Source organism: Pantherophis guttatus, chromosome 7 (genome assembly GCF_059756535.1).
Source record: "Pantherophis guttatus breed Tessera chromosome 7, ASM5975653v1, whole genome shotgun sequence".
NCBI classification, from domain to species: Eukaryota; Metazoa; Chordata; class Lepidosauria; order Squamata; family Colubridae; genus Pantherophis; species Pantherophis guttatus.
In genome coordinates, this window is record NC_142069.1 from 24,358,941 (window position 1) to 24,371,093 (window position 12,153).

Below are 12,153 nucleotides of genomic sequence, written 5' to 3' on the forward strand. Positions count from 1 at the left end.
AGTGGGATAGTAATTTTTTTTTTTTGCCCAAACAGTCAAAATCAAACCTTCCATGTCTGTTGCTTTCCAGACATGATGAAATATAAGCCCATCATTCTACCCAGCATGATTATTAGTAATCAGTTCCAGAGATCTACTCTAAAGACTAGATTTTTAAAAGAGACAGCAGCATCCATAAGATCTTACTACTTTCATGATGAAAAAAAATGAAAAAAATGTTGTGATATTACAACACATGCTTTGCTAGGAGACCATTGTCACCTTCAGAATATACTTAGAAAAGGTGTGAGTCTTGCGTTGCAACTCTTCTTACAACAGTCTGATTCTCCTTATCCCGCCCATGGATGATGCTGTTCAGAGAACCAGCTGCAATGATAACCAAGTTTTATTTTCATGGTTTAATCATATACAGTTTAGTCATAAGATCAGAAATAAATAAAATCTGCTCTTAGAGATATACAATGGTTTGAATAAGATGTAAATTTTGCAACTGGAGACTTTCAGATCAAGGTTTTAGAATGCAATTTGGTCCTTTATTAAACATACTGGCTGAATAAAATGGGGAGGGGAGTAAATGTTATACAAGCTATATTTTTATAAGTAATGTCTCTCACATGTGTTAACATTTTGTGCACAGCTCTACATAAATGAGGCACCTATAAATTACGCAAATGTTGCAACAGATAAAGGAATAATCCATGGACTGGGAAGTGTAATGGAAATTGTAAAGAACAGATGTGATATTAATGATACTGTGATTGTAAATGTAAGTTGTGTGCTTCTGAACATGCATTGCATTTTTAATTAATGTGTACTGAAAAAAATACCAATCAATATATACTTAAAATGTAATGATTCTTGGCTTGTACTAAATATTAATGACATATATTGCAATTAGCATTATAATAGCACAGCTGTCTAACACAAGCAATCCAGAACTTTCTATTAAAATGGTTTTATCTAGTTTCTGTAATAGATACATATAACAAAACAGAATAACAGAGTTGGAAGGGACCTTGGAGATCTTCTAATCCAACTCCCTACTCAAGCAGGAGAGCCTATACCATTCCAGACTAGTGACTGTCCAGTCTCTTTTTAAAAGCCTCCAGTGATGGAGCAACCATAACTTCTGAAAGCAAGCCATTCCAGTGGTTAATTGTGGGTTAACCAGTGGTTAATTAACACTTGGGGGAATGGGTCCAACAGATCTCAGGAAAAGCATCAGAGTTTTCTGTCCAGAAGAGTACAGTACAGCTAAGATAATATACAGAACCTTCAAGCTCCCAGGCCTCTGGCAGAGGACCTGAGATTGAGGAGGAAACATATCACCCATAGGAGGTCATGGGCCACAGGTTGGGGACTCCCACCATAGCAAACTCAAGTCTATCTATTTGCCTGTCAGGACTCCCAGATTTTCCATCTCACACTGTTCATTTTGCAAGATGTTCAGGACATCATTTATCATTCCCTCTTGTACAGCCTCACAACAATCTATTATGGATCAAGATTGAAAGGAAGTGCTTGGGCCACTATCATAGTTTTTCCCTGTGACTCTCAAGTATCATCTTTCCTCCACTGATTTTATTTTTGTTTGAGCAGCAGATGCCAAAATAAGAGACACAAAAGAAATGAAATGGGAATGCAATTTATATTCAAACCACAGAGCAAAGTCATCTTGGGGAATAATTGTAAGAAAGATAAGGAAAGCAAATTAATCGAGGAAATAATTAAAGCTTCTCTGAATATGTAAGATCTCTTATGCTTATCTGGCAACACAGAAATGATTTCTGGATCTACCATTTGGCAAATGTGTGTTTTCTTTTTAAGGGAAAGTGTGTACCCTGCTCACAGATATCTAGCTGCCCTACTGGAAGTGTAAAAATTGTAAGTATTTGAGAATGAAATTGCTAGAAATAGGGAGCAGTAGGTGAGTGCTAGTGCGGTGCAGTGATTAATGCACTGGCCTAGAAACCAAGAGAGAATAGAATAGAATAGAATAGAATAGAATAGAATAGAATAGAATAGAATAGAATAGAATAGAATAGAATAGAATAGAATAGAATAGAATAGAATAGAATAGAATTCTTTATTGGCCAAGTGTGATTGGACACATAAGGAATTCGTCTTTGGTGTATATATGCTCTCAGTGTACATAAGGAGAATAAAATACATTCATCAAGAATAAAAAGATACAACAATTAGTAATAGTCAAGGTTACTAATAAACTATCAAATCATACTAGGAAACAAATAAAAACAATATAAATTGAAAGATACAAGCATAGTATTATATAGTAATAAGTGGAAAGAGATAGATACTAGTAAGGAAGAGATGAATAATAGTAATACATTCTTAGTAAATTATTTGACAGTGTTGTGGGAATTAGTTGTTAAGCAGAGTGATGGCATTTGGGAAAAAACTGTCCTTGTGTCTAGTTGTTCTGGTGTGCAATGCCCTATAGCGTCGTTTTGAAGGTAGAAGTTGAAACAATTTATGTCCAGGATGTGAGGGGTCTGTAGATATTTTCACAGCCCTCTTTTTGATTCGTGCAGTATACAGATCCTCAATGGAAGGCACATTGGTAGCAATTTCAAGTTCTAGTCCCATTTTAGGCATGGAAGCCAGCTGGTGACTTTGGACTAGTCATTCTCTCTCAGCCCAACTCATTTTACAGGGTTGTGTTAAATTTATGTTTTTTTAAAAAAATAGTTTGTTACGGCTGCCTGCGAAGGCTCCTGGATTGGGGCTGAAAGGCAAAAGCTGAAGTAATATGCTCCATCCCATAATTGGGTAGACCAGGTTGCCCTGATAGACCGATCTCTCCAGAAAAAACACTTAATCTTACAGGGTCGCTATTGTAGAAAAAAGAGGAGGAGGAGAAAGAAGTAGCCCAAGAAATGCCTGATTCAGCTGTTTTATCATTTTGGATTATCTGATCAGGAAAAAAATCAGCATTCTTTGTTGCTTAAAATTCTAAAGAACTTACTTGTAAAGAAAACTAAAATATTATCATGAATAGTTGATTTAAGAAATTTAATCACAGCAGGTCTCGGCCTCAGTTTGGAGTTCAGATGAAAGCCAATAGAGTTGTTTTATTTTTTAAAATATTACATTATTTGAAGTATAGGTAAAATACTACGTGAAATTTAGAAAAGCTTTTTGCAATATTTCACATACGTCTTATTCAATCTTTTTCACTAAAAAATGGTTATTCTTTCATACAGCCAGGCAAGAAGGGGATCTGCCATTATGTCTTCATGTATGAAATGTCGACGCGTATTGGATGCCAGTCAAAATGTACTAAGAGTAGAATTGTAAGCATACTATTGATATAATACCATGGGAAAGAGGGTTAGATTTTTACATTGCTCGGGGCCTGTGATAATTAATCCAAAGGGAGGATTTGATAGGTCGATAAAAATGCCAAATCCAGTCCGAACATCTAGACGACTGTGCATTGAACCATAACAATAAAAGGTTCAGCTTCTGTCTAAAAGGAATAGTTCAGATTTTAAGACTGTTTTATGTACAGATAAATTTTTGGAAACTACTCCAAAAGATTATTTAGCAACACTGACTTAGCATGTTTATTTATTGCGGTTTGCAACACGTGTTGTATAACTACAACACGTTCTTGGTTATTCAAGGGGGGGAAAGCCTAAAATAAACAATGATGCAGCACAATGGGTGAAGAATGTGATCGGGTTATTATGTCTAATAATAAAATTATGTCCCAAAAGTTATCTCTGTGCTGTTGACAACCAGCTCAAGAATTCCATCCTTACTCTCTGGTTTTCTTCCTTTCTAAGGATCCCAATTGTGGTAGCCCTAAAGTCTTTATTTCTTTTTAGACCAGAGAATGTTGTGCAGGCTTTTATGGCCCACAGTGTGAGCCTTGTCCAGGATTATCTGGGAAAACATGTTTTGGCAATGGATTTTGCTTGGATGGCATCAATGGCACTGGGTCTTGCGAGTGTGAAACAGGATTCGATGGTGTGGCCTGTGAGCGATGTTCTGAAGGCAAATATGGCACAAACTGTGACCAAGGTACTTCTGGTTTCAGAACCATTTACTTTGCTAAGTTTCCAAGTAATTGTCAAGTACTGTTATAGTCACAGATATAACAAATTATGCTACCCCAATCTTTTCACTTTTGTTTCCTGTGGATCACATTGAATTCCAGAGGGATTTCCTTGGAGTGCAATTTAGTAGGATTCATATGCATCCAAGTGGCTGAAGTGCTATCAGTGAATAATCAAACATTTTATCAAACTTTTGCTTAATGTTATGTTCTAATGTTTTACATTTTCCTATTTTATTTTATTTTTTCAATTAAAACTTTTTAATTAGTTTATCAAAGTGTAAAATACAAAGAAAAAAAATATGGAAAAGCACCAACTTCTGACTCTCTTTGACACAGTCAAAAATAACAACATTAGAACTACAACTTTATTTTCCTACTTTATTTTTCATCGCAATTCATATTTCTGAATAATGGTATTGTTCATGGCCCATATGCTTCCCAACTGCATCTATTGTTTTCGTTTGGTAAATAGATACTTCTTTTTATATCTATCTGTTGTACACATGGAAGGGTCCTTTGACAAATGAATCAACAATCATTCAACAAATATGAAGATCCACTCTGCCATTTGTATTAGACGTTGATCAACTGTATGTAAAATAGCTTGTTAGATCTCAGTGATTTCCACAAGGCAACCAGCTATGATTCTTCGGACTTCACTTCAGGGCTCAGGCTTTGAAAAGAAAGAAACAGCACCATTATTCACACCAGGTTATGTGTGCTACGCTTGTAACATTATAGCTTAGGCATTTTTTAATGAATGTAGATGAAGGTATAACTGATGCAACTGCAAAACAGACATAAATTATCATTTTATTTATTTATTTATTTATTTATTTATTTATTTATTTATTTTGTCAAATATGTACGAGATAACAGGAATAAGTATAAACACGGATATGAACACAGGAAATGGGTACGAATAAATGGGGACAGTAGGACAGGGTTGGTAGGCATGCTGGTGTGCTTATACATGCCCCTTACAAACCTCTTACCCTGTTTTCCCCAAAATAAGACATCCCCTAATAATAAGCCCAATCGGGCTTTTGAGCACATGGCAAAAAGGCCAAGCGCTTATTTCAGGGTTCAAAAAAATATAAGACAGAGTCTTATTTTTGAGGAAACATTGTAAGAATGGGGTGAGGTCAACAGTAGACAGTTTAAGGTTAAAGTTATGGGAGTTTGAGGGTATAGCAACAGAGTCAGGTAGTGCATTCCAGGCATTGACCACTCTGTTGCTGAAGTCATATTTCCTGCAATCGAGTTTGGAGCGGTTTACCTTGAGTTTGTATCTGTTGTGTGCTCGGGTATTATTGTGGTTGAAGCTGAAGTAGTCATTGACAAGTAGGACGTTGTAGCAGATAATTTTGTGTACTACACTTAGGTCAGACCATAGACAGCTTACTTCTAGGTTGTCCAAACCCAAAATTTCAAGCCTGGTGGCATAAGGTATTTTGTTATGAGCAGAGAAGTGGAGTACTCTTCTCGTGAAATACCTCTGGACTCACTCAATTGTATTAATGTCGGATATACAGTGAGGATTCCAGGCAGACGATCTGTATTCAAGAATTGGTCTAGCAAAGGTTTTGTATGTCCTAGTTTGCAGTACAATGTTACCAGAGAAGAAGCTTCACAAGATTAGGTTGACAACTCTTAATGCCTTTTTGACAATGTTGCTGCAGTGAGCTCTGGCACTTAGATCATTTGAGACGAATACTCCAAAGTCCTTGACAGAGTGAGGGTCATCTACGAGGTTGTATCCACCCAGCTTGTATTTGATGTTCTGATTTCTTTTCCCAATGTGTAAGACAGAGCATTTGTTGGTTATTTATTTTATTTATTTATTTTATTTATTAAATTTTTATACTGCCCCCTCTCCCGAAGGACTCGGGGCGGTGAACAGCCAGAATTAAAAACACACAATACAAATATTAAAATACATTAAAACGAAATTAAATTATCTTTGACTTCTCCAATTTAAAACCCCTTACCCATAAAATTCCCCAATTAAAAATTTTTTAACCCAGCCCGGCTTGCTGAAATAAAAAAGTCTTCAGGGCCCGGCGGAAGGTCCGGAGGTCCGGGATTAGTCGTATCCCTGGGGGTAGCTCATTCCAGAGGGCGGGTGCCCCCACAGAGAAGGCTCTTCCCCGGGGGGTCGCCAGCCGACATTGCCTGAAAGACGGCACCCTGAGGAGGCCCTCTCTGTGGGAGCATGTTGGCCGGTGTTGGTTGAGATTTGGAGTTGCCAATTCTTTGACCATTCTGACATATAGTCAAGGTCGCTTTGTAGGGCAGCAGCATTGTCAGTGGTGTTGAATAGTTTTACGTCATCATCAAGGAGGATGTTAAAATATTTTTAAAATATTTTTAAAATATTTTTAAAATATTTTTAAAATATTTTTAAAATATTTTTAAAATATTTTTAAAATATTTTTAAAATATTTTAATTATTTCATTTTAAAATATTTAATATTTAAAATGTAATATTAAAATATTAAAAATTTAATATTTGATTTTAAAATATTTAAAAGATGATAAAATATTTCAGCAAATTGAATCACAAAAGCCTTGAAGAGAGTAAAGGTGAACTGATGGTATGCTAGTTGTTACTACTGTTTTATGAGCTATTTGGAACTAAAATCACCCCTTTGTGTTTAGAATGTGCCTGCATCAATGGGAGATGCAACAGTGGTATTAAAGGAGACGGGACCTGTGAATGTAATGTTGGTTGGAGAGGTATCAAATGTGACAGTGGTAAGTGGATTGCTGCTTCCTATTTCAGAGTTAAAAGTAGTAATGGTGTCATCAGCAGCTCTGGCCAAGCCTCTCTTTCAAAGAAAGTTCATTATCTGTATAATATGCAGGACCCAGCCACACATGTTTGTTGTGGCCTATCAGCTGCCAGCAGAGATAGCTGCAGAGTCAGACGAAGAGGAGGTGGAGGGAGAATCTGGGCCAGCTTCAGAGCCTTTGGAAGACTCTGATAAGGAAACAGCATCAGAGGCAGAGGCAGAGCCGGGACCTTCCTTCCTCCCCCAGGTGGAGAGGCAGTTGTCTTCAGGGCCTGAGCTGAGTGAGGGGGAGGAACCAATGTGCATATGCATAGAGATGAAAGGAGAGGAGAGTAAAGGAAAGCAATAAGCTGGCTCTCAGGGAAAAGCACATGTAGATGCTACACCACCCTGGCTGGGAAACAAATAGTAGGGGTTTGAGAGTGGCCAGTTGTCACAGACAACCATTGGTTTTCTAGTATACAGCAAGCAATTCAGATTCCTTGGCCAGAGCCAGGTTTGTTGGGACTAATTACATTTTTTTATTCATGTGAATAAAACACTAAAGCCCTGTTTGGAAAAGGGGTTCATTTTACTCGTGAGTAAGCAGCTTATCATTACTTATGAAGGCTGGGTCAGAACAATGTTTTGCTGCTGAAGATCAAGGACAAAATAGGCCTCTTACATTCCATCAACAGAAAGTAGCTGGTCTAACAACTTAAATTTACAATAATAAGGCATTTGAGTCAGAAAGATAGGCTGAGAACCCCGTGTTTAGCTCTGCTTGTAAAGAGGAAAACATCTAGGGAGGGTTCAAAAGAAACATCATGAATTTGTTTCTTTGTTCTCCTGTGTCTCCTATGCTGTATCTCCTGGGTTTTGTTTTGAGATTTTGCTTAGAAAAGGTGCTGTTTTTGTTAGTAAATTCTAGACAGAGTGAGCTTACTTCTAACAGCAAAAAGGTGGCATTTGGACCCGGATACCAGAGTAACACGAGACGCAGTGGCTTAGTGGCTAAGACGCTGAGCTTGTCAATAGAAAGGTCGGCAGTTCAGCAGTTCAAATCCCTAGTGCCGCGTAATTGGGTGAGCTCCCGTTACTTGTCCCAGCTTCTGCCAACCTAGCAGTTCGAAAGCACGTAAAAAATGCAAGTAGAAAAATTGGGACCACCTTTGGTGGGAAGGTAACAGAAGAAACATTTAAACCCACCTCAGTTCTAATGTAATACAGTCCAAGAAAATCTGTGCATATAGGTGAGTTCTACACATACATTTCAGCTCAACAAAATAAAGGGGAGGAAGGAGAAGATGTCAGTCTTGGACTGTAGAAGATTGACTAACAAAAACATTTTTTTCTCTTCCCAGAAATCAGAGATGATAAGTGCAACAATACCTGCCACACCAGTGCCAAGTATGTATTGCATCAAACTAGTTAATGAATTCATACTATCCTATACTTGAGCCTGACCCTAACCCTAATGTTTTCTCTAACTATAACATTTAATTTGAAATAATATGCAATCAGAGCCAGTGTGGTGTATTTGTTAATGCTTTGGACTAGAAACTGGGGGACCGTGAGTTTGACTCCTGCCTCAGGCACAAAGCCAGCTGGGTGATCTTGGGCCAGTTCCTTTCTTTCAGCTCCAGAACAGATGGCAAACCACTTCTGAAAAACCTTGCTAAGAAAACTGCAGGGACTTGATCTTGCAATTGCAAGTGATTAAATGGGCCACTCATTTTTTTTTTTACTTTTGCCATTGTACTTGCCCTTGACTTCCACCCCTCTGTGACTTCTCTTTCTCCCAATCCAATGCAAGAGACTGACAGTCATAAATGACTTTAGAAATTAAACCAACAGCCACAGGCTGCTCATGCTGCAGACTGAATATCTTCAGTGTGGCAGAGAACTATTTTTAATAGAGAAAACATTTTGTATTTTTCGTTTGCAAAGTTAATGTTTAAATAAATGCACACCTCATCTACTTAAAATGTAGTAGACTTTTAGTATGACCCTGGTGAATGAAGTGAGTTTATCTGATGCCAACTACCTTGGGTTTTCAAAGCATGCCATTTCTTTTCTTTCTTTCTTTTTTATCAATTGCAAATTATAATCTATCTTGATTTTCTACTTTAGCTGCTTTCTTAATCCTATTGGTCCACCATATTGCAAGTGTGCAGCTGGGTTTAAAGGCAACGGTACATATTGTTCAGGTAAGTGGGATTTATTCTGTTCATGCAATTTTTGACATTCTCAAAAATCTGATCTAGCAGGAGGTGGAATTAATATATTGTAATGAGTTACATTAAAAATATTAATTAAATTAATTTCTAATTAATTTCTTTTTTAAAAAAAAATAAGCTTTGAAAAATACTGATTTATTAACATTCGGCCAAAGAAAATATTGATAGCTAGCAGATATTGGAGAATGTTTACTCTCTGGCAATTAATTGTAAATCAATTAGAATTCCTGAGAAGAAAGAAGTCAGGAATCAGACACTTTTTAAAATCTAAACTTGATTGTATTTAATCAGTGGCAGCTCTTTCAGGACCTTGGACAGATTCCTGGAAACAAGTACCTTGTCCAGTATTCCTGAAATATTTTGTGATTCTTGTATTCCCCTCAGTTTCTCTTTCACCAAACAAGAAAAACTAGAAAAATACTCTTTTGAGTTAAGTCAGGTTATGATTATATTACCATAGGAACATTGTATTTAGCCCTGGAATTTCAAGGCAGTATCTCATCCAGGTATTGACCAGGGGTAAAATGCACTTACCTTCATTACCGGATTGGAAATGTGAGCATACGCACCACTTCTGCACATTCACAGAGGCTTCTGCGCATGAGCAGAGGGTCAAAAATGGGAGCCTCCTGCCGGCGGCCCTACCGGCTTGCATGAGCCAGATAGATCCAGCCGGATTTCACTGCTGCTATTGACCAAGTTGAACTTATGTATATTTTTTTTTAAGAACAGCCTAGGATAGCTAGTCATATCCACATGCCAAAAAGCTGAAGAGTGCAGAACCATAATGGGGTTTAGACAATAAAAATCTAGTAATGCCATATGATGCTCATGGAGGTAAGTATGTTGTCTCTTGCTACCATATTTCCCTGAAAATAAGACCTAACTGGAAAATAAGACCTAGCATGATTTTCAGGATGCTCGTAATATAAGTCCTACTCCCAAAAATAAGCCCCAGTTAAGATCATCAGCCAGACGGACATATTTAGTATGCCCGTTGCAACAAAAAAATAAGACATCACCTGAAAATAAGCCCTAATATGTCTTTTGGAGCAAAACTTAATATAAGACCTGGTCTTATTTTCAGAGAAATATGGTAGATATAAATTAAGGGGTTGCAATCTCGGGATGGTTTCTTTCTGTAATGTCTGGGTTTTTGCAAGTATGCAAATAGACCACTAGTAGAGGAAACAATAGGCATCCTTACAGATAGCCAATCCCACATCATATTTCCCGAGAGAGGGATTCCTGCCTGTAGCTAATTCATTTGTATCTTTAATATGTATTGTTTTTAAATCTGCATAGCTTATAACAAATTCTTTGCCCACCCAGAGGGATCCCATCTAACACCTCTCAATAAACTTGTCCTTTGGGGTCTCCTTTCAATTAGCTTTCCTATATAGATAACATTCCAGTTTATGGGAAATCCTGATTGGTTAAGAAATGGCCATCCAGTCTACAGCAACATTTATTCTAGGCATACACATAAGGAATCAAACAAATTCATGTCCACATTTACGGTATATAACAGAGGTACTGTATACTTGCTATGCAGACATTTTTCACTAAAATTAAATTTAATTTTGATCTATTTAAATTTGCTTTCAAAGTAAAGGAATTTAAGTGGTGCAAGCATTGCAACATAATTTCAATTGTGCATGCTCTTTCAGCTATTAATGCATGTGAGAACAACAACGGAGGTTGCTCAGCCAAAGCAGAATGTAGACGTACCACTCCAGGAAAACGAGTATGTGCTTGCAGAACAGGTTACGCTGGCGATGGAATTGCCTGCTTTGGTAAGTGCTTGTTCTATGCTTACCATATTTTGTACTTTTCCAAGATCAGAATTTACTCCATCTGATTAACATGACAATGTCTGCCCCTTCCTTCCTCCCTCCCTCCCTCCCTCCCTCCCTCCCCATTTATTTACAATTAGCAACTCCTCTGTAAATATCTCATTTTAGTTTTTGTTAACTGAATTTGAAACTTATAAGTTAAAGGGACAGCACACATATTTATGACAGCTGTAGCTAGGGGGACCTTTGCACAGGTTCGTCTGGTGCACCAATTGCGACCCTACTTGGATCAGGAGGCTCTCCTCACAGTCACTCATGCCCTTGTCACCTCACGGTTAGATTATTGCAACACGCTTTACATGGGGCTACCCTTGAAGAATGTTCGGAGACTACAATTGGTCCAGAATGCAGCTGCGCGAGCTGTCATGGGTGCACCTAGATACATCCATGTTACACCAATTCTCCGCAAGCTGCACGGGCTTCCTATTGGTCTCCGGGCACAATTCAAAGTATTACCTTTAAAGCCCTACATGGTTCAGGGCGAGGCTATCTTCGAGATCGCCTTCTACCGCATAGCTCCCAGCGACCAGTAAGATCCCACAGAGTTGGTCTCCTCTGGGTCCCATCAGCTAAACAATGCCGGCTCCGTGGCTTCGGGGTGGAGTTCCATCAGTACGCTGATGACACCCAGCTGTACATCTCCACCCCAGGCCACCCCAATGATGCCCTTAAAGTGATGTCCCAGTGCCTGGAGGCCGTGCGGGCCTGGATGGGGAGAAACAGGCTCCAACTCAACCCCTCCAAGACCGAGTGGCTGTGGCTTCCGGCGTCCCGATATAGCCAGCTGATGCCATCGCTGGCTATTGGGGGCGAATCACTCGCCCCCACGGAGAGGGCTCGTAACTTGGGCGTCCTCCTGGATGCACGGCTGTCGTTAGAAGATCATTTGGCGGCCGTGGCCAGGGGGGCTTTTTATCAGGTCCGCCTGATACGCCAGTTGCGCCCCTTTCTAGATCGGGACTCCCTACGCACAGTCACTCAGGCACTCGTCACTTCCCGCCTGGACTACTGCAACGCTCTCTACATGGGGCTCCCCCTGGGGTGCACCCGGAGGCTCCAGCTGGTCCAGAACGCGGCCGCACGGGGGATTTTGGGGGCGACGAGACGCTCCCACGTGACACCTCTCCTGCGCGAGCTGCACTGGCTCCCGGTGGTCTTCCGGGTGCGCTTCAAGGTGTTGGTGACCACCTTTAAAGCGC

The 12,153-nt window shown here is 39.1% G+C and overlaps 1 protein-coding gene across 1 annotated transcript in view; it reads left to right on the plus strand.

The window, feature by feature from the left end:
- STAB2 (stabilin 2) overlaps window positions 1–12,153 on the plus strand; it is a 116,976-nt gene that overhangs the window by 60,789 nt on the left and 44,034 nt on the right. The window contains exons 36-43 of the mRNA XM_034403404.3: window positions 638–766; window positions 1,828–1,884; window positions 3,225–3,314; window positions 3,852–4,047; window positions 6,746–6,841; window positions 8,223–8,268; window positions 8,992–9,068; window positions 10,769–10,894. Coding sequence (XP_034259295.2) covers window positions 638–766; window positions 1,828–1,884; window positions 3,225–3,314; window positions 3,852–4,047; window positions 6,746–6,841; window positions 8,223–8,268; window positions 8,992–9,068; window positions 10,769–10,894 — 817 coding nt within the window. The remainder of the gene's footprint in view (window positions 1–637; window positions 767–1,827; window positions 1,885–3,224; window positions 3,315–3,851; window positions 4,048–6,745; window positions 6,842–8,222; window positions 8,269–8,991; window positions 9,069–10,768; window positions 10,895–12,153) is intronic.